Consider the following 23,462-nt stretch of genomic DNA (forward strand, 5'->3'; position numbering starts at 1 on the left):
TCCCTAGGGGAGTCAAATTATAGACAGAAAGTAGAATGGAGGGTTTAAGGGGCCATGGGAGGGATATGGGGTATTATTGTTTAATTGGGGAAAAAAACTTTAAGGTGCATACTTCTTACTATGTCCAACAGTTCCCATGAGATCAAGCTCCAGTTGGCCACATGTAACTTGCTGGATAATGGACCCTATATTGGCTCCTTGCCTTCCCACCTGACTTCCCACTCCCAGCTGGTGCTTCCTAGGATCACGTTCCAGATAAATGATTTGCTCTCAAGTACTTATCTCAAGATTTGCTTCTGGGAGGACCCAACCCAAGACATGAAGCAAAGGCAACACTATCTCCCAGAATAATTTGGCACACAGGCTTTTGGGAAAGAAAGGGCAGAGTCCAATGTCCACCAGCTGTGTGACCTTCACTAGAGGGCTATTGGTCAAGTAGGGATAATGTCAGAACTATCTTTGCAGGAATGTCACAAGGACTGAATGAGCTGGAGCATGCAGTTTGCTTAGCATTGAGCCTGGTGCAATACAAGAGCTAAATAAATGGGGGTGGTGATGATGGTGGAGAAGGAAGGGGTAGTCCTTGAGCTCCAAGGAGTAGTCAGAAGGCATCAGGAAATAATATTCTCTCCCATGAAAAGGACTCTTTCCCTCCTCTGGAGGCAGGCTGCAGACCCCAGTTTCCTTTCCCCTGCTTTTGACAATCATAGACTCACCTCCAGAATTCTTCGTTTCTGATCCTGACAGAGCTAGCAGGACACTCAGAACTGGAATAGAGAGAAGAGGATAGTTCAGGTGGGGGCTGCCCTGGGGTTCTGCTTGGCTGAGGCCTGAGTAAGTTAGGGGCTTCATCTCCCATTGTTCACTTTACTGTAGACTCTTCCAGGTAAAATCAAACACAAGGATCATGAAGGGCATCATATATTACTGCAGTATGAGAGGTACATGTATCTGATTGCAGCTGTAAGAGGTTCGACAACCAATTCTAATGTGCGTGGGGGAAGGTTCCCACACCAAAAAGCAATTAATTATTGGGCACCAATTTGGTGTTTTATGATTCAACTTAATTCTGACACTGTCTACCCAGAGACAGCATCAGATCCCACAGGTTAAGAGCTATAGATTGAAGATTCCAATGATCCCCTCCTTGGGTTTGATTAATTTGCTAAAGTGGCTCACAAAACTCAGAGAAACATTACTAGATCACTGGTTTATTTAAAGAGGATACAACTCAGGAACAGCCAGATGAAAGAGATGCATAGGGCCAGAAATGGGAAAGAGGCAGTGAGCTTCCATGTCCTCTCTGGGCACCATTCTCACAGCACCTCCAACTGTTCACCATCCCAGAAGCTTTCCGAACCCCATCCATTTGTTTGGGGGGGGGGGCTTTATTAAATAGGCATGATTGATTAACTGATCGGTCACTGATGACTGATTCAACCTCTAGCCCTCTTCCATCTCTGGAAATCAGGTAAGTTCCATGGTCAAAAGGGCAGCATAGGTAAACACAGTACTGATCTCCTCCCAAAACTGCATTAAAATTACAACTAGCCCTGGCCAGTTTGGCTCAGTGGTTAGAGCGTCCGCCTACGGTCTGGAGAGACCCGGGTTCGGTTCCCGCTAAGGGCACGTACCTCGGTTGCAGTTTGTCCCCAGCCCTGGTTGGTCGTGCGGGTGGCAGCCACTCGATGTGTCCCTTTCACATCGATGTTTCCCTCTCTCTCTCTTCCTCTCTCTCCCTCCCACTCTGTCTGTACAAAAAATGGAAAAATGTCCTCGGATGAGGATAAAAAATAATAATAATAATAATAATAAAATAAAATTTAAAAAATTACAACTAAACTACGGAACAACCATCCCTGAGAACCACCTGAAGTGGCCCTGGCCAGTTTGGCTCAGCGGATAGAGAATCAGCCTGCGGACCAGAGAGTCCTGGGTTTGGTTCCCACTAAGGGCATGTACCTCAGTTGCAGTTTGTCCCCAGCCCCGGTTGGGGTCATGTGGGTGGCAGCCAGTCAATGAGTCTCTCTCACATTTATGTTTCTCTCTCTCTTCCTTCTTCTCTCCCTCCTGCTCTATCTGAAGATAAAAGAAGAAAAAAATGTCCTCGGGTGAGGATAAAAGTCAGAAATGAAGACTACATAAGAGGAAAAATCAATAGCAGATTAGATAAAGCAGAGGATCAAATCAACACTTTGGAAGACAAGGTAGCAGAAAATATTCATTCAGAACAGCAAAAAGAAAAAAAAAAGAGTTTAATAAATAAGGATAGTTTAAGTGGACTCTGAGTCAACACTAAGCATACCAATGTAAATGGATTAAATGTTTTAATCAAAGGACATAGGGTGACTGAATAGATAAGAAAACAATACCCTTACATATGCTGTCTACAAAAGACTCGATTCAGATTGAAGGACACACATAGACTAAGAATAAGGGATAGAAAAAGATATTTCATGAAAATGGAAACAAACAAAAAGGAAGCTGGGGTAGCAATATTTGTACCAGCAAATTAGACTTTAAAACAAAGGGCTATAATGAGAGACAAAGACCCAGCAATTCCACTTTTGGATATTTATCCAAAGAAGCCCCAAAACACTAAATTGAAAAGACATATGCACCCCTATGTTCATTGCAGCATTATTTACAATAGCCAAGATATGAAAGCAACCTAAGTGTTCATCGATAGATGAATGAATAAAGAAGTGGTGCATATATACAATGGAATATGACTCAGTCATAAAAAAGGAAATCTTGCCATTTGCAACAACATTGATGAACCTAGAGGGTATTGTACTGAAATAAGTCAGAGGAGAAAGACAAATGCCACATGATTTCACTTATCTAAAATCTAGATAAGCGAAGTCTAAAAAACAAAATAAATGAACAAACAAAATAGAAACAAACAGATAAATATAGAGAATAGTTTGATGGTGGCTAGATAGGAGGGAGTTTGGGGGACTGGTGAAAAAGTTGAAGGGATTAAGAAGTAGGATTAAGAAGGGATTAAGGTGTAAAGGAAATATAGTCAATAATATTGTAATAACTATGCATGGTACCAGGTGGGTACTAGATTTGTCAGGGTGATCACTTCATAAGTTACATAAATGTCTAATCACTGTGCTGTACACCTAAAACTAACATATTGTATGCCAGTTATAATTTAAAAATAAAAATATATTAAATTTAAAAAAGAAACTGCGAGTTCCAACTTGATTGGCTCCACTGTCAACCAGCCCCTTTTCTTAAGTGAGTTCCAAAACTCACTTCATTAATATAACAAAAGCAATGTTATGGCCTCATCACGGGAAATTCCAAGGGTTTAGAAGCTCTGTGCTAAAATCAGGGACAAAGACCAAACATATATTTCTTATTATAAATCACAAGATCACAAACTGTGTGTCCCAATTTCTGAAAATCCATAAAGTTTTTTCTCCAAGGCTAGTACCAAAAGGCCAAGTTTGCAACAGTCTAGCTTTATCAGTCCAGATCACTAATCCCACACTGTTCAATAGAAATATAATGCATGCCACTTAGTTCCTTTTACATTTTCTAATAAGTTTATTTTTTAAATTCTCATCCTCTCCCTTCTCCCCCTTAGGCAACCACCAGCTTGTTCTCTATATGTATGAGTCTGTTTCTGTTCCAGTTTTGTTCATTGATTTGTTTTGGGTTTTTGTTTTTTTTATGAGACTGAGTTTTTTTGGTTTTTCTGTTTTTTTAGATTCCATATAAAATTGAAATCATATGGTGTTTGTCTTTCTCTGTCTGATTTATTTCACTTAGCATAATACCCTCTAGGTCCATCCATTCTTAAAAGACATCGAGAAACAGGTGACATTAATTTCAATAACATATTTTATTTAATCAAATATAGTCAAATGTTATCATTTCAACACAATTAATATAAAACAAATTATTCATAAAATATTTTACATTCTTTGCTATGTGTATTAAGTCTTTGAAATCTGGAATGCATTTGGACTGGCCTTATTTTGAGTGCTTGGTATCTACATATGGCTGGTGGCTATGGTACTGGACAGCCCAGGTCTAACCTCTTAATAACCAGTGTATTATCTGGAATGAGAAACTTTAATAATACAGACCATAAGATTCCCAGGACTCCACGACTGTGGCAAATTTGGAACAAATCAGGATGTTTTCAGGATGATCTATTTGAGGATGACCTAAAAATGTCTACCATATGACTAGACAGAGCTTCATACTGACGCTGAAGATGAATCAGAAATGTAGACTACTTTGCCACAAGTTTACAAATATCACCCCCTCATAGTAGATGGGCTAGACAGCCAGGCATTGGGAAAAGTATTTGCCCTTATCCCTTTCATTGCAAGCTGGGTGAGTTGGTATCTTTTTATTTATTTATTTTTCTTTATTGATTTTTAGAAAGAGAGGAAGGGAGAAGGAGAGAGAGATAGAAACATTGATGAGAGAGAACATGGATTGGCTAACCCTGCATGCCGCCCACTGGGGATCGGGCCCACAACCTGGGCATGTGCTCTGTCCAGGAATCAAACCGGCAACCTCTTGGTGCATGGGTCGATGCTCAACCACTGAGCCACACCAACCAGGCGAGTTGGAATCTTTTACTAAATTTTGGAGGAATCTGTTTTCATGGCCAACATCAGCCCCCGAAGGGTTTATGTGGGACAAATCCAGGTATCTTGGATTTGTATCCTATGCAAGGGGGAGAAGCAAGGACTCCTTGGATTATCACAGAACAAGAAAAGTCTCCTGGACAAGGTAAGGTCAACACCTACTCTTCCTACCTCCTCTGCTCTATATCGTGAGTACTTACAAAAATATCATATTTAAGGATTCATACTGATAGCGGTACAAGGGTAAAATAAAAATATGATTTTTGTTTTTCCCCTCTTTTCTTCCTTTCTCTTATCTTTCTCTCCCTTTTTAGTAACAGAATATGTAATGGATTAGTTAGCTGTACATGTTTAACTTTATGTTCTGGCTAAGTTTTGTTGCAGTTCTCAGTTGACCCAACAAGAACAAAGAGACTTTTTTAATTCAGCCCACGCCTGGCCACCAGGAATGTGGAGGGTGATTGATTAGGTCTCAGAAACACTGGGATAACACACACCCCCTCACCGCTTGACCAGTTTCAGAACACTGACCATCCTGTTCTGGGGACCAGAACTGAAGACATTCATCAAGACCCAAGATGCCCACAGACACTCAAATTCCATGGCTGCAAATCACCAGAATCCCCGTTTACTATTTACCCACATTCCTTTTCCCTGATTCTCCTACATAAGCTTACTCCTAACAAGCATAACAGGAAGGTGGATGTTGGGGTTTTTACTTGTCACCTTTCCAGATTTCTGATATCTGATATTATTAAATTCACATTTATAATCCAATACCTGTCTCTGCTTTTTGGCTGGGTAGTGACAGGTAGCACCAGCCTCAGACTCGGTTGACCTCCATTTACAATACTATTAGGCTGAATCATATGACATGGCTACTTCTGTAAGTCAGAAATGCTCAAACATCAGCAATTTCCCTGTGAGTGCTTTTTTTCACACACAAAATGAATTCTCAGGGAGCAAACTGCAGCCCTTGGGCCAAGTCCAGACAGTTTTTGTGCTAAGAATGGTTTTTATGGTTTTTAAATGGTTTAAAAAATCAAGAGGAAGAATATTTTACAGCACGTGAAAATTATATGTAATTCAAATTTCTATGTGTATAAATCATGGCAATGCCCTCTAGTTCACATAAGGTCTGTGGCTTTTTGCCACACAGAGTTGAAGAGTTAAGACAGAGATCAAGCGGTCCACAAAGCTGAGAAGTCATTATTCGGCCCTTGGCAGAAAAAAAATAATTTGCTCACTTCTGAGTATTAGACTTCACGTACTTGCTTAGATCTGTGGTAGGCAGATAGACAGACATGAGCAGAGCAAGGACCATGGACCAGGTACAGAAGGTCATCGGCAGGGAAAGCCCTGGGCGCCTAGCAACAGACAACTGTAGCCTGGGACCTTGTCCCCAGCGTGACCTTTCCTCTCCTAGTGCATCACTGGTTGTGAGGTTTGGACCACTGGCCTTTCCTCCCTAGAGATAAACATCTAGGCCTCAGCTGTATTTCTGTTTCAGGCCCAGAAAAGCGACAAAACCAGATAAGCCACGACTGACCTCAGAATCAGCTGCATTGAATAACTGGAAGGGGGGGAGAGAATAATAGAATAATAGAAAACTAATCATAGTGGGGTAATAGCCATAGTTATAAGAAATAGTAACCATCCTTGCTCTGTTAATCATGATTGCTTTGCTCTGATTAAAGAGAGCCCATTCTGACCTGGCTGGGAGCTGTACACCTGGGAGTTTACATGGGGAATGTTGTCCATCCTCCTTACCCGAGAGCTGCTTCCTCATCATGGAAAGACTAAAACCCAGGGACCTGGAGAGTATGGTGCTAAACAAAATAAGCCAATCAGGGAAAAACAAATACCACATGATCTCACTTATTTGTGGAATATAATGAACAGAAAAAGCTGATGAACAAAATAGACCCAGAGACAAAGAAAGGAGTACGGATCAGACGGACAAACTTCAGAGGAGGGGGGTAGGGGGGAGGGAGGGTTGCGATAAACCAAAGAACTTGAATGCATGTATGTGTAACCAATGGACATAGACAACAATGCTGGAGGCGGAGTCGGGTGGGGAGAGGGAGGAGGGTGTCTGGAGGTAAAAAGGAGAAACATCTGTAACGAAAATTAATTAATTAATTAATTTTTAAAATGACTGAAAACCTTGGGGTCTTGGAGGCGGTACACTGGAGACAACCCTTCGTGGTCTCCAGCCCACATTCCCCAGCCCGAATTAGTTCCCCACGCCTGTGTCCTGTAACCAGTTTACCTGTTCTTATTCCTTTTGCCTACTTCCCCATGTAATACCCAATGTAAGCAGTTTGGTTCTGGGGTAGCAGATTTTTCAGGGACGACCCACTGCTCTCCCATACTGCCGGCAATATTGGAATCAACGCTCATAAATGATTCAACCTTGTCTCTGCTTAAATGGCTCAAGTAGTGACAAGCAGCCCGGAGCCATTCGTTGTCCAGTTTCATAATGGAGAAAGGATACACCTAAAAAGCTGCTAAATATTCTACTGAGATCTTCCCTGGAATCTCCCCTAAAACCTCCACCCTTAAAACCCTAGGACAGAGAGCCGGCAGGCTTTGCCTCCAGAGACCATGCTGCTCCTTTTCCCTCCTCCCTCCCTTTCCTCTCCCCCTCCCCCAAGGCACCTCACCTTTACTTTCCTCACTTCTTTTTTTTTAAGTTAATAAATTTTTATTTAAGGAATTTCATATGTTCTGAGCCCATCCACACACTGCCTTAGTTTCTCTGGAGTTTGACTCTTTAATCCTCCCCTTTTTTTTTTTTTTTTTGCGTAATCCAGTTGTCATTTCAGTCAGTTCAGTATAACAGGAATAGAGATGATCATGTGATCACAAACTATCTGGTCACTAGCAACCTAGAAGGATTAGCTAGACAGAGGACATCTGCAAGATTCCAGAGATCTAAGGCAGCTATGTAAAAATCTCACTGATTACCAACGGCTATTACAACATCACATATAGCTTGTGTTATATTTATATCGGACAGTGCTAATCTAGACAATGAAAATAAGGGTTAAGAAAATGTTCCCAATAGGCTGAATGCTACCAACATGGTGGAAAGAAAACCTAATTTGTGGTCTTCCAAGGGCCCTTCCTGTGTCTCTATAACTTGTTCCCTAAGCCCATTTCTTATACAAATTACTTCTTCTACCTCTGTGATTTTCCAAATAAATGTTCTCTTTACTGTTTGAGCTTTGGCTCTGACTTCTTTCCTAGCCAGAACTCAAGGACCCAGGTGGCTGAATCCAGGTCAGGTCTGACCCCACTCATCTAACACCTGCTGCTGGTCTTGCCATCCCCTACAGATCTTCTTTCAAAGCTTCTAGCCTGTATTTGACTCATCTGATGTTATTTTTTTTATGACTCCAAAGACCCTAAAGCCCAGAGCCCAAGGGTGGGTAAGACCATAAGGTAGTCCAAGCAAGCATGGATCCTCTTGGTGGTCACAAAGGCTTGAAGTGTTCCCTTATCCAACCCCAGAGGGGTTCCTATGCATGCAGATAACTTACTGTCTATAAGAGGGCATTTTTCTTCAGCCCAATGGGGGCAAGGAAATGTTTGGGAGTTACACAGCAAGCAGTAGATTGTAACCACAAATTAACATTCTAATTAATAGATAAGGAGGTTGTGCATTCTGCTTGTTTTAAGGCTGCAGAACACCTGGTTTCTTAAGGGGATGTAAATAAAACCCTGTATTATTTTTTTCCACAGCTGAAGAGAAGGCTGTTTCAGGGGAGGAAGGAATGCCTGGCACCAGACAAGAACATCCACTGAAGTCCACAGCAATAAAAACTACAAAGTCCTGAGAGACAAAGCAGGCTGGACAGAGAGAGAAAACCTTGCGAAGCCACATACCCTAGGCCCCTTCTCCTTCACAGACTCCCCTTCTCAGTGAAAGCGGCTTTTCATTCCCTTGCACCCCCTCCCCCTGGTCTCTTTGTTCTGGTTTCACCTTCCTCCTTAATAACCCCCACCCATCGCCTGCATTGAGGGAGCAAGATGGGTTTTTGAGGACAGGAAACGGTCTCCCACATCCCCACTTGCTGGCAACTGGAACAAAACTTCTTTCTTTCACCTCAGCACGTGTTTTGTGAGTTTGGCTATTGGGACAGGCAGAGGCGGATCTGGCCACTGGTCATTTTTTGTGGTTTCCAATTTAGCTAGCCACAGCCAGGAGCCAAGTGGAAGGCCCCGTAAGTCCCTGGACTTTGGAGGGGGTTCCCCAGGCTGCCTGGGGCTGACCCACCCCGTGAGAGATTTTGAGAGTCCCTAGCCACTGCCAAGTGATTTTACCCGAGGACTGTCTCTTTCTCTCTCTAGCAGGTCACCTATCACTCCCAGCTGAGGGAAGGAAATGGGTTACTGGGGGCTGAGTGGGGAAAAGTCCCTGGTGTGCACAACTGGAAGCCATCTGGGTTCGTTTGAACCATCTGGGGTTCCATAGGAACCAATTGGCACCACTGGGGGGGAGGGGAACAAGGCTCTGTGACAAAAAATCCAGTCCCTCTTTCCCTTGTAAGATCTATTAGTACTCGCTCTGATCTGGTTGTATATGGATTTCTGGGTTCTGGGTGCTTTCTGATTGTATATATTGTGTGGAGTTTTTATCGTGTTAGTTTCTTCATTGATTTTCTGCATTTCCAGCGCCCATACAGCTCTACTTTGTAAAACTTCACCCTTCCCATTTCACTCTTTTGTCCTTGCCCAGTAACTATAGAACCAATGAAGTCCATCCCGAAAGAGAGCCCCTTTGGCCACATATTAGAGAGACAGCATACTTATGGACATCAGCCAATAACAACGAAGAAAATTATTTTCTATTGTAATATGGCCTGGCCAATGTACATTTGGGGGCAGAGTGATGGCCTCTGAATGGCTCTTTGAATTACTATGCTATTTTGCAGTTAGATATTCTGTCAGAGATCTGGGAAATGGGGTGACATGTCTTATGTACAGGCTTTTATGTCTCTGCATAATAAAGATGCAGCCAAGGAGGGCAATGAGTTAGTGGTTCAGAGGGAAAGCACTCTGAAGCCTCCCCTTGTGGACAGTGAGACGCAGGAGGAAAAAGATAATGAGGAAATGTCTCTTTTGACCTCCCTGAACCCTGAGACACCGAGGCAGGGAGGTGGTGGTTATCCACTGTCGCCACCACCACGGTCCCCCTTAGATTTTGGAAATCAGGAAACCGGGGATGCCAGGGCCCTCCTTCATATGAGGAGGAACTGGTCTCCCCTTCTAGGACCCCACAGGGCACCCAGGTCAGATCAGGGACTCCCCAGACCAGAGCAGGGCATTATCCACTGAGACAACTGCTGATTGGAGGCATTAATCAACAGGGCCGGCCTATGAGTTATTACTGGGCCCTTACCCCATTTTCAACTTTGGATTTACTTAAGTGGAGGAATTTTAATGCCTGTTACTGAGAGAACCCCCAGGGAATGACTGATTTAATCACATCTATTTTCGCAACCCATTATCCTAACTGGGCAGATGTACAGGTGCTCCTGAACTTCCTACTAACAGGAGGTGAGAGAAGACTAGTAATACATAAGGTCATAGGGGAAGCCCATCGCTTCATCAAGGGAACCCCCTAACCCAGCAGGGGTAGTAGCGCCTCTTGTAGAGCCTGACTGGGATCCAAACAGCTGAGGCCTAGTGCACCTGGAGCATTACAGGAGGTGCCCTACTTTGTAAAACCCTAGCAGGATTAAGGAGAAGGGTCACTAAGCAAAATAGCCTAAACAAAGTACTGGCTGAACAGCAAAACCTTGATGAGGATCCCTCCACCTTTCTAGAGAGAATTTACCAAACCTACCATAAATACATGGATATAGACCCCCCGGCGCCTGAAAATATGCTGATGGTCAATATGACCTTCATCAGCCAGAGTGCCCCATATATTAGGAGAAAGCTTAGAAGGCTGGGTGGAGCAGTGGGAATAAACACCTTGCTGCTGGTGGATATTGCTGTGTTTCATAGCAGAGAGATGGAAAAGCAGGAGCAGGCTAAGGTTTTCTTAGGGCATGGAGGGAAAGAAAGGGAACCGAAAGAAATGAAGCAAAAGAAAGGAAGCAAATGAAGCCTCGAGGTGCAAACCAATGTGCTCGTTGTAAAGAGGAAGGGTGTTGGGAGGGAGAATGCCCTAGGAAGGGCAACAGAAATTCTCTGAGAAAGTAATGATTGAGAGGGATGGGGACTCAAATGAGGAATGACAGGAAAGAATGAGAGGGGCTCCCTTGGCTATTTCCAGGCCCATTGTTATCTCCCCACAGGAGCCCCAGGTACAATTGACAGAGGGAAACAAACTCGTAGACTTTCTTGTGCACACTAGAGCAACTTACTTGGTTTTGATACCAAACTAATGCAATGGAACTCAACCTCTGTGGCAGTGACTGGGTTTCAGGAAAACTTCAGCAGCAAGCTTTCCTTAAGTGCCAGCTAGGAGACCTCAAGCTAATGCAAAGCTTTCTTAACATGCCAGAATGCCCAATTCCATGACCGTGTCGGGACTTGCTTTGCAAGTTACACAAGTGACTCTCTCCAGAGCAGCAGCAACTCCACCTGCAGGTGCCCCAGGAACATGTACTGAGACTCCAGATGTTCCCTGCTGAAACCCAAGGGCCCCCCAACAGAATAATTTTTCCCACCGGAAATACCTGAGCAAGAAAGTAAGGTGCTATAGGCCCACAGGACCCAGGACGGGCAGTAAATGTTTTTCCAATATCTATTCAGTTAAAGGAAAAGGCAACTGTGCCTAGAAGAAAACAATACCCGATTTAAAAAAGGGGGGGGGGAGCTTTAGAAGGGATACAACCAATCCTGCAGAAATTTCTAAAAGCTGGATTAATTAGGTCTTGCAGATCACCATATAATACACCAATCCTGCTCGTTAAAAAGCAAAATTCAGATGAATATCATTTTGTCCAGGATCTACTGGCTATTAATGTACTCAGTATGTTCATCCGACTATCGCCAACCCATACACCTTGCTAACAGCTGTGCCAGGGAACAGCACCTGGTTCTCTGTTTTGTATTTAAAGGATGACTTCTTTTGTATTCCATTTGATGAGCAAGTTCAATTACTATTTGCCTTCAAATGGCAGAACCCAGTGAGTAAGAATACTACTCAATATTCTTGGACTGTTGCCACAGGGATTTAAGAACTCCCCCGTGGTTTTCAGAGAAGTGCTAGCCGAAGACTTGAGAGACCTACAATTAGACTCGGGAATACTTTTACAGTATGTTGATGACCTGCTCATAGCTGGCACCTATTATGAGACTTATTTTTAAAAACACTATCAAAATGCCTGGGCCAGTTTGGCTCAGCAGTTAAAGTGTTGGCCTGCAGACCAAAGAGTTGCGGGTTCGATTGCAGTCAAGGGCATGTACCTCAGAGGCAACCAATCGATGTGTCTCTCTCATGTTGGTGTTTCTTGCTCTCTCTCTCTCTCTCCCCCTCCCACTCTATCTGAAGATAAATGGAAAAATATTCTCAGGTGAGGATTAAAAAAAATTTATAAAAATACTATCAAAGCCCTTAACCATCTTGCATCCTGTGGGTATAATGTTTCTTCTCACAAGGCTCAGATTTGCAGACAAGAGGTGTCTTATTTGTGCTTCAACTTAAAACCAGGGTAGAGAAGTCTTATGGCAGACTGAAAACAAGCCATTGCTGCCATTGAAACCCCTGAGAATTGGATACAACTCTGGGGGTTTCTTAGAATGGCAGGACTCTGCCACATTTGGATCCCTAACTTTGGGCTAATAGCTAAACCACTCTTTTTTCTTTGAAAGGGCTCGACATAGAGCCCCTGGAATGGGACACAGGATGTCAGAGGGCTTTTGAGACTCTAAAGGAAAAATTCACCTCAGCCCCTACATCAGGATTACCCAACCCTCAGAAGCTTTTCAAGTTTTATGTGCAGGAAAGGCAGGGAATTGGATTCAGGGTGCTAATGCAGATGTGCTTATGCTTATGCTTATGCTTATCCCTGCAGCCGACAGCATATTTCTCTAAGAAATTAGATAGCCTCCCTGCCTCAGAGCGGTAGCAGCAACCTGCAATGTCCTTCAGAGAGCAGCAAACTTTACCCTGGGACAGACCATCACAGTGTTCGTGTCCCACCAGGTGCTAACCCTGCTAGAGCAGAAAGGGGATTACTGGTTAACAGGTGGATGAATGGGCAAATATCAGGCCATCCTGGTAGATAACGCAAACGTTATTTTGCAGACAACTGCTGCATTGAACTCAGCCACTCTACTCCCAACTACGGACCTCCAACATAATTGTTTAGAAATTATTGATCAGGTTTACTCCAGCTGACTGGACCTGTCAGATCAGCCACTGATAGACTTTAACTGGGAGTTATACACTGACAGAAACAGCTTCATGGAAAAGGGACAAAGAAAAGCCAGATGTGCGGTGGTGACCAGTGGTAATGGAGGCACATGCCCTACCTACAGGCACCACAGTGCAAAAAGCTGAGCTAATTGCCCTCACAGGACACTGGACCTATCTCAGGACAGATGGGTCAATATAAATAATACTGACTTTAAATATGCTTTCATGATAGTACATGCTCACGAGGCAGTATGGAAAGAAAGAGGACTTCTCACTTGAGGAACAAAGACATTAAATACTGGAAAGAGGTTCTGAACTTACTTAAGGCAATAAATTTGCTGGCTCAATTTGCCATTATGCATTGCCCTGGGCATTAGAAAGACAATCAAGGGAATCAAGAAGCCAATAAGGCAGCCAGCCAAGTAGCCCCGGAGACTCCCTTGATTGAGGCTCTAATACCCCACTTAGACTTGACATAATTCAACCCTTATTACACAGGGTGGGATGCAGAAAGGGCTGTGAATGGGGGTTACTAATACTGACACTAGTTTTTTATGGAAAATCCATGCCCCTGGCATGAGCCTGCTCCCTGAAACTCTGCTATACCCAGTCCTGAAACATCTACATGAAGGAACGCACTATGGGCAGGGTACACCAGCTGATTTAATTGAGCCTTACTTAAAAGGACCACATTTGCAGAAGACTATTCAAAGAATAACCCAGGGTTGCCAATTATGTGCTAGAAATAACCCCAAGATGGAACACAACCCAGCCGAGAAGGGGGAACTATACAAAGGAATAAATTCCTTTGAAGACTGACAGATTGACTTTACCAAAATACCTCAAACTGCCGGGAATTTCAAATACCTGCTGGTTTTTGTAGACACCTTTTTTGGATGGGTTGAGGCATACCTGACTAGAACTGGAAAGGCAACTGAGGTAGTGAAAACTACTCAAGGAATTAATTCCTAGACTCGAACTCCCTAACACTATTCGGAACGATAATGGGCTGTCATTTATATCTGAGGTGACTCAGGAAGTAATCAGGTGCTGCAGATCCAATGGAGACCATATGCTCCTGGAGACTTCAGTCTGAGAAAATGAACTACACCTTGAAGAAAACTTTGGCAAAGCTGTGTCAGGAGACACATCTGAAATGGGACAAGATGACTCCGAATTAGGGCAGCCCCTAGAAGTAGGCCCACATTAAGCCCTTTTGAAATTGTACATAGGGGACTCTTCCAAACTTCTGTTCTAGGGACCCCATGTACTGGGTTAGAAAAGGAAACAAAAATGAAATGGTATGTACGAAACCTAAGGCAAGTTTTGCTCACCTCGCATAAGTTTGCTCTTTCCAGGTTTTCTTTTCCACAGAGGAACCACTGTACCCATTCCAGTCAAGGGAGAGCATGTTGCTGAAGACTAGCAGGACCCAAGGACCAGAACAACGGCTAATAGAACAGTGGATCGGTCCCTGGGCTGTGCTGCTTACCACCCATATGTCTCTGAAGCTTGCAGGAGTGAAACCCTGGATACACCACACTCAGGTGAAAAGGGTCCCACCGGAGGAGGACTCACACACCAGCTCAGAGAGGTGGATTTGCACTTAAGGGGACCTGAAATAGCTTCTTTTTTTTTTTTATTCTTCACCTGAGGATATTTTTCCATTTATCATTAGATAGAGTGGGTGGGAGGGAGAGAGACATCCACATGATAGAGACACATCCACCAGTCGCCTCCTGGCAGGACCTAACCAGGACCAGGGACGAACCGCAATCAAAGACACATGCAGAAATCGAACCTGTGATTCATTAGTCTGCGGGGCGCCGCTCTAACTGCTGAGCCAAACTGTCCAGGGCCTGAAATCCTTTTTAAGAAACAGCAGTCTACTAAAGCTAAGTAACAGTGCAACTCTTCCTATTCCGTATATGCTCTCTCGCCTCACAAGCATCTGCTTGGTCAGACAATGCCTTTATACACTTTTCCCAAGTTATGGCTTCCTCACTAATCAACCATGCTATTGGATCTGTCGTCCTAAGCCTAGTACTGGTTTAGATCATAGTGATCCGATAGTTTTTCATGTGGGGATTTCTCCTCCATCCCACCCTTCACTGCTAAGACAGTAAGGTCGGGGAGCTCCTACCATCCCCAGTGGCTTAGCTTCCCGTTTGCATAGCAAGAAGCCACTCTCCTTCACAACACCCCTGCTTGTTTTGGCATAACTATAAATACTACTAAATGGAGCGGAAATCTCAGCCTCCATGTTTCCTAAGGAAGAAGGAGCTCGACCCTCTTGCAGCACTGCAAGTACTTGATTTCCCCTTCAAATGACTAATGCCCCTCAACTAGATAAACTACATCCCATCCTTGAGATCCCAGGAGCTGAACCCCAAATTCACCCTTTAAAATGTTGGGCCTACTTTAAGGAAAACCTTACTGGAGACTTTCCAGACTGGCTAACAATAATTGCATTTGCTGCAGCAGCATCTAACTCTTTGCTGCAATATGCCGCTGAAGGACATGTCATGTCTTGGTGGCTGCAAAAAAAAGCTGCTGGAGTTCGGCGCCGCAGACCTGGGAGCCAGCAGACGGGTTGGCGGTGGGGTGGTGGGAGGGCGTGGTGCAGGGCAGGGGTCTGCAGGACGGCAGTCTCCCAAGGGCCAGCCTCGCCCAGCCCGAACTGGGTCTGATTGCTGGCAAGGCGGCAGCCTGGAGCACACCCAAGAGGAAGTGGCTGTGGAGGCAGCAGGGGCCCCAGTACTTGGTGCTGGTAGAGGTAGAAGGCAAAGCCATTGCGGAGGACTGCCCCAACCAGGTGTGCAGGCGCTTGGGAATTACAGAAGGTGATCATTCTGGACTGCGGTTTACGGGTAGCAAAGGTGAAAGTTTACGGCCAAATCTGAGAAGCCGGATCTCCCAGCAGATGGATGCAGTAGCCCCTTACTGGCTTAAACTGAGAGTCAAGTTCTTCGTGGAGCCTCATGTCATCTTCCAGGAGCAGACTAGGTAAAGCGATGCTAAAATAAACCAATGTCAAATAAACCATTGCCTCCATTTAGAAAGGGTCATTGCAGTTTCCCAGAGATGTTCGCTCACAGGCACATTTGTGTGACGGAGAGTGAATTGTATCATAGCAGACGTTTTCTGTAGCACAGCCCTTCTACTGAAGTAAGGGGGAGCTATATCGCTGGCCTAAGGACATTTTCCAACTCTTCCTGTCATTTTTCTTGTCTTTATACACAATGAGAGAGCAGGGCTCAATTCTTACAAACACTTGAGAGACAGAGACAGATGGGGATGACGCACAACAGGAACCCAATTGACTTCCTGATAGTAGCTTCTATTGCCCAAGAGTAACCTCTGCCTCAGCGTGTTACTATAGGTCATTGTAGACTGTTTTCACAGAAAGGAAGAAACAGATCGCTTGGATTACTTAAACCTGGCCAACTTCTTCAGCCTAGTGTCAGATTACAATGTGTAGCAAAGAGCTCTGTCCAACTTAATGCAGAATTTTTAAAGTTTTGAAATTTCTTGAAAATTTAGCAAGGCAATTCTTTTTTATCCTCACCCGAGGACATTTTTCCATTTTTTGTTCAGGTAGAGTAGGAGGGGGAGAGAGGAACAGAGAGAGAGAGAAACATCGATGTGAAGGGACACATCGAGCGGCTGCACCCGCACGACTGACCAGAGCCGGGGACAAACTTTAACCGAGGTACGCGCCCTTAGCGGGAACCGAACCCGGGTCTCTCGGGACCGCAGGCCGACGCTCTAACCACTGAGCCAAACCGGCCAGGGCAAGGCAATTCTTTTAAGGCCAGTGTAACCCAACTCCAACCCACAGATATGGTACACATGATTGTTGAGTTTAGATTCTTTGCTTCTAGAAAACCACCAGTGGTGGTAGACAGCTGGAGTATGCATTTCCTCTTTTAAACTGAAAATGTTTTCTCCCCTGGACTGACTGGAATACTTTTGTGAAGGAAGAGACAAATTAGGAACCAGTGTTTAATATTTATTGCTGAAATGCAAGAGACCTAAATCTGAGAGTAGCATGTCAAAAAGAAAAAGGGAAAAAGGAGTCCAGCTGGCATGGCTCAGTGGATTGAGCATTGTCCCATGGACTGAGAGGTCCCCAGTTTGATTCCCCATCAGGGTACATGCCCAGGTTGTGGGCCATCGCCAGTAAGGGGCGTGCAGGAGGCAGCTAATCGATGTTTCTCTCTCACATAGATCTTTCTCTCTCTCTCTCCCTTCCTCTCTCTAAAAAATCAGTAAAAACAAAGGAAAAAGGAAAACTAATTCTAAATATGGAAAACGTTAGGTCTAAGTTCCGATGTTTTTCATAACCCTTTGGCTTGGAAATTTGCCATGCACATGAAAAATGTGAGTTTGAAAATTTTCAGTAATCATGGGTAACCAATATACTTTAAGAGTTTTTAACATGTCATATTTTTGTGTGTTTACCCAAGTACTGATAGAAACATACTTTGAAATACTATTCATTTGGATTTGAAATCTCTGCTTTGCCGTGTTATAGGGTTTTAAAGAGCAAAATAAATACTCAGTTTTGTTTCTGAAGTAACTGGTATATTGAATTCTTAGTGCTCCTAAAAATGTCTCGTAAATGTTCAACTGATTGCATGTTTAAGGATATTTTAGCTGTCTGTGTGAATCAGAATGTTTTGCGTTTTGTTCCTTTCTTCACTTAAAGCTGATTTGTGGAAACTTCTACTTTTCACGCCAGTGTGATAACTGGCTGCCATGTAAGAGAAAAAATATATATAAAATATCACATATTGCTATTTTCATTGTGTACTTTTAGCGTGATTTTGTAAGCATTTCAGGACCTGCAGTTGCAAATGTATTCTGATGACACAAATTTATTTTTCAAGTCTTCAGAAGCTTGGAGGAGCGAATACATCATTTAAACAATGGCTGTAGTTGTAATAGTATATAAAGCATTTGTATAATGGGGTGGAAAAACCCCACTGGGCCTATCCCCGCCTGTGGAGCAAAACAAACTCCAGCCAATATTTCCTTGGAACTCTAGTTACTCCCTTGACTGTTCACCCACAGGAGACACAGCATGGGAGTAGCACTCTTAAACTACTCCAACAAAGTAAGAGAGACCTCCTGGGAGGCATGTCTGATGGAAACCAATACTTCTTTGGATATTCTCTTTTTCCTTTGAGGGAATAGCAGCCCATCAACATTTCCTATGGAATCTCTCCAAAGAAGTAATAATTAAGGCAAATGAAACTGCTACTTCAATTGCCAATCTACAGAAATCTTTAGATTCCTTAGCGAACATAATGCTAGATAACTGTATAGCCTTAGACTATATTTTAGCTGAACAGAGAGGCATTTGTATAACTAATAATTCTTCTTGTATTTATATTAACACCTCTTCCCAGGTAGAAACCAGTGTCGCCAAGATTCATTGGCAGCAGACTACATGGCTGCAGTAAATGTTGGGCAACCATACGCCTCTGTTTGAAGGAATGGGTAAAGGAACTGCAGATCAGTTTTCTTCTCTGTTTTCATGGATACCGAATGGAATCAGGTCTGTCTTAGAAGGCATTCTAAAGGTTGAATTAACCATACTCTTTATCCTCCTTTCAATATATTGTGTATTCCAGTAATTGCCTGCTGTTTTAGTAAATGTAGTAGGGCAGTATCTAAGCCTTTGGAAATGTCCTTGCTTGATGCTAAACGTTTTGCTTCTAATCAAGAGTTCTTGTTTCATAACAAAACAAGATCAAGCCTGAGAATGGGGAAATTATAACTACAAATTAACATTCCAATTAAGCAATAAGGAGGCTGGCTATGCATTCTGTTTGTCTTAAGGCTGCAGCCAACCTTCTGGTTTCTTAAAAGTATGTTTGTAAAACCCTGTGTTATTCTTTCTTATCATATATACATATATATATAATTGATTTGGAGAGAGAGGAAGTGAGAGCTAAAAACAATGCGGTTTTTTCTCCAAACCTGAGCCAGAAGCGCAGAACCGAGCAGGCATGATCGAGCGCCGCGTGCCCTTCTCGCCCCTGCGGAGCCCTAGCTGGGACCCTTTCGGTGACTGGTACCCAAGCCACAGCCGGCTCTTCGAGCAGGCCTTCGGGAGGCCGCGGCTGCCCGAGGAATGGTCGCAGTGTCTCAGCCACAGCGGCTGGCCGGGCTACATGCACCCGCTAACCGCAGCCTCCGTGGAGGGCACCCGGCGGTGGCCAAGCCCGCCGACAGCCGCACGCTCAGCCGACAACTCAGCAGGGGCGTCTGGGAGATCAGCACACACACACAAACACACACACACACACACACCGACTGCTGGCAGGTGTCCCTGGACGTCAACCGCTTTGCCCCCTAGAAGCTGATGGTCAAGACCAAGGAAGGTGTGGTGGAGATCACCGGCAAGCATGAAGAGAGACAGGATGAACATGGCTACATTTCCCGGTGCTTCACTCGAAAATACACGCTTCCCCCTGGTGTGGACCCCACCCTGGTGTCCTCTTCCCTGTCCCCTGAGGGCACGCTCACCATGGAGGCCCCGACGCCCCAGCCAGCCAACCAGTCAGCAGAGATCACCATCCCTGTCACCTTCGAGGCTCGTGCCCAGCTTAGGGGCCCAGAAGCTGGGAAGTCCAAGCAGCCTACAGCCAAATAAAGGCCTTTGCCCTGCTTCAAATCCCCCAATAGCAATCACTGACCATCCTCACCCGTCAGTCTGTATGCTCTTTTAATACATTTATGTTGTTTTTCTCAAATAAAGTTCGAAGCAGCTGCCTGCCACTGCCTCAAAAAAAAAAATGAGAAACATCAACATAGATTGCACACTGGGGCAATCCGGGCATGTGCCCTGACTGGGAATCAAACCATCTACCTTTTGGTGCATGGGTGGATGTTCAACCACTGAGCCACACTGGCGGGGCTTATTGAGCTTCTTTTTCACAGCTTAAGAGAAGGCTCTTTTGGGAGGAAGAGGGAATGCTTGGCATCAGCCGCAAAAATCCACAAAAGTCAGCAATAAGAACTACAAAGTTCTGAGAGATAATGCAGACTGGACAATGCAGAGAGAAAACCTTGGGAAGTGACACTCCCTCAGCCCTTTCTCCTTCCTAGATTTCCCTTCCCAGGAGAAGCGGTGCTTTTCATTCCCATACAGCCCCTCCCCCATGATCTCTTTGTTCTGCTTCACTCTTCCCCTTAATAACCACCCCCACCTGCAATGAGGGGGTGAGATGGTTTTTGAGGACAAGAAAAGTATCCAAGGGCCCTGGCCAGTGTGGGTCAGTGGTTAAAGAATCAGTCAGAGCACTGAAGGGTCAAGGGTTTGATTCCCGGTCAAGGGCATATACCTGGGTTGCAGGTTCAATACCTCTCCCCTGTCAAGCAATTCAAGGCATCCAATCGATGTGTCGCTCTCACATCAATGATTCTCTCTCTCTCTCCTTCTTCCTCCCTCCCTCCCACTTTCTCTAAAAGTCAATGGAAAAAACATCCTGCTGCTGAGGATTAACAAAAAGAAAATAAAAGAAAAGTCTCCCATCTTCACCTCAACACGTGTCTCACGAGCTTGACTATTATGGAGACAGAGAGAGCCGGACCTGGTCACAGGCCATTTTGTGCAGTTTCAAGATGAGGACTCAAGGATGAATAGCTCAGACTTCTTGGCCCTCAAAAGCATATTACATAAAGCCTGAGTGACACTTACCCAGCAGTAACCCCTCATTAACATGCTCTTCATTCTCTTCTCCATCCCCGCACTCCCTCCCTGTGCCTCCTGGGACCTGCTTACACCCAAGTCTTTGTCTCAGTTCTGCTTTGGGGGAAGGCACCTGTATGGTAAACAGGAACATGGGCCCTTCCCATGCTCCGACTCCCCCTCCCATCCTGCGGGAAGATGATGGCCATCAGTAATTGAACTGTGACACCTTCAGAGCCTGGCCAGCTCCTCCGTCAGGGAAACAGGTACCAATTTTGATCTCCCACAACTTTCGCAAAAATATATCCCCCTCCCCCTGCGTGCCCTGTTTTTCTATTTTCTGTACTCTATAAAACATTGTGTTAGGAAAGTCTGGGTGGTGTGAAACAATAGCACTGGCCAGCTGCCCCGGTGCAGTGGGTCCACAGGCCAGGTGGGACTTGGAGATTCAACTTTACCAGTGGCAGCCGGTGTGGCAGTAACTTCACTGGTCAGCCGCCACCAGTGCATGGGCCACCACAGTGCAAATGTAAGTCCTAATAAACCCCTGCCTTTCACATCCAGTCCTCTGGGTTATTTCTTTGGGAATCCAAGAACAATATGCTAAGGTTTTCTGGGCCTTCAACACTTCGTAGAGCAGCAACCAAGAGGTTCGAAAGTTTCTAATAGGACAGGTGCACGGTCATTTCTGGAGAAAGTGTCAAATGTGGAAAATCAACCAAAGCTGGGGCATGGGGTCATGGGGAGAAGAGGAAATTCTTTGTCCCACTCACCTGAGAGCAGGGGCAGGCACCTGCTTCCCATGGTGCTGAGGCACCAGAACGGTCTGAGATGCTCTCCAGCAGGATGTGGCCACAGTTCCTGGAATGCAGAAGCCACATGGAAATCAATTTCTGATGGTCATGGAGTTTAGAAGCAAGGTAGCTGATGTTTATCAAAACCTTTTCATTTATGCCCATCTTTTGACTCAACAATTCCACATCTAGGAAATCATCTCAAGGATCAGACCACAGGAAACATGCTTACCACCCAACAAATAAGGAGCACGGGACACTCCTCATTTCTGCCAGAATTTAAAGTCCTAGTCTGTTGCAATCTCCACAATCTAGACTGGGAAGCTGCATGGTACCAACTATCCAGTTTCTTCATCAAAAACAAAAACAAAAAACTTAAGGTAAAAAACATATAGGACACCTCCATGAAAAGGGAAAGAGACATATCAACAAACTGCAGTATCATACTGGATCCCAAATCAAACATTTTTTTAAAGGTTATAAGGCTGAAGATGTGATGACATTAAGGAATGATTGTACATTTTCACAGATATGATAATCCCCCCTGAGTGTTCTCACCTGTCAACTCAGATGGCCTCTGCAAAGGAAGCTATAAGGATGATAAAAAGGCTTTATTTAAAGACTCCTGATCTGAGAGATGCAAATTAAAATGACAATGAGGTTTCACTTCATACTTGCCAGAATGGCTGCCATCAACAAATCATCAAACAACAAATGCTGGTGAGGGTGTGGAGAAAAGGGTACTCTGGTACACTGCTGGTGGGAATGCACACTGGTGTAGCCACTATGGAAAACAATATGGTGCTTCCTCAAAAAATTAAAAATTGAACTGCTATTTGACCCAGTGATCCCACTTCTAGGAATATATCCTAAGAAGCCTGAAACACCAATCAGAAAGAATAGATGTACCCCTATTTTCATAACAGCACTATTTACAGTTGCTAAGATCTGGAAACAGCACAAGTGTCCATCACTAGATGAGTGGATAAAAAAGCTGTGGTACATATGTGCAATGGAATACTATGCAGCTGTAAAAAATAAATATCTCTTAACCTTTGAGATGGCATGGAAGGCCCTGGAGAGTATTATGCTAAGTGAAACAAGCCAGTCAGAGAAAGACAAATACCAAATGATCTAACTTATTTGTGGAATATAATAAACAAATACATGGATGAACAAAATAGACCCAGAGACATAGAAGTAGGGATTAGATTGACAAACCTCAGAGGAGGGGATGTGGGGGGAAGGGAAGAGATAAACCAAAAAACTTAACGTGCATATATACATAACAAATGGACATAGACACCAATACTATGGGGGGGGGGGCAGGATCAGAGGAAGGTGTCAATGGGGAGAAAAAGAGAAACATCTGTAACAAAAATAAATTAATTAATAAAAATAGCGATTCAAAATGGTGGCAGAGTGAACGGAAGCTACACAGACCGTCTCCCAGGACCAAACTGGAATTACAACTAAAACACAGACAAATCGACGGGAAAAAGCAACAGAAAAGCAGCTTGCAAGGATCATATAACCAGGGACACTGACTCGATTCTGGTAGGACTGCGGAGGCGTGAGAGGGGGGCTGGGAGCCCACAGACAGCAACAGCCTTAGCTGGGAGCAGCACCCTCGGGTTACACTCCCAAGCGGCTCCACAGCGCAGACCCGGGACAGATGCTAAAATAGCCACAGCCACTCACCTTGGGCTCTGGCAGATAGAGGGCAGACTGGACTGAAACTGTGGGGACACAGGATTTGGAGGGCACTCAGAGTTTTTGCTGAGTTGCAACCACGCAGGATGGTGGCTATCTTGCTCCTTCCCAGGGCTCTGAGCAGAGGCAGCAGCCCCTCCCTCAGAGATCGAACCCCACCCTGTGGGCCATTGAAATGCTAATTGAGGCTCACTAACAACCAGCATCTGCCCCACCTTTGGGAAATCCTCTTACCCTGAGCACCTGAGGGAGTT

The 23,462-nt window shown here is 44.5% G+C and overlaps 1 protein-coding gene and 1 pseudogene across 2 annotated transcripts in view; one reads left to right on the forward strand and one right to left on the reverse strand.

Annotated features, from left to right (window-relative positions):
- Positions 1 to 23,462, reverse strand: part of LOC118616109 (adhesion G protein-coupled receptor E4-like) — a 69,122-nt gene that overhangs the window by 26,697 nt on the left and 18,963 nt on the right. For both annotated transcript variants that reach the window (XM_036241486.1, XM_036241487.1), the window contains exons 2-3: positions 21,475 to 21,562; positions 717 to 767 (exon numbers count right to left, since the gene is read on the reverse strand). In XM_036241486.1, coding sequence (XP_036097379.1) covers positions 717 to 767; positions 21,475 to 21,505 — 82 coding nt within the window. In that variant the 5' untranslated portion in view covers positions 21,506 to 21,562. The remainder of the gene's footprint in view (positions 1 to 716; positions 768 to 21,474; positions 21,563 to 23,462) is intronic.
- Positions 19,017 to 19,663, forward strand: LOC118616110 (annotated as a pseudogene).

Source organism: Molossus molossus, unplaced genomic scaffold, assembly GCF_014108415.1.
Source record: "Molossus molossus isolate mMolMol1 unplaced genomic scaffold, mMolMol1.p scaffold_m16_p_4, whole genome shotgun sequence".
Classification (NCBI taxonomy): Eukaryota; Metazoa; Chordata; class Mammalia; order Chiroptera; family Molossidae; genus Molossus; species Molossus molossus.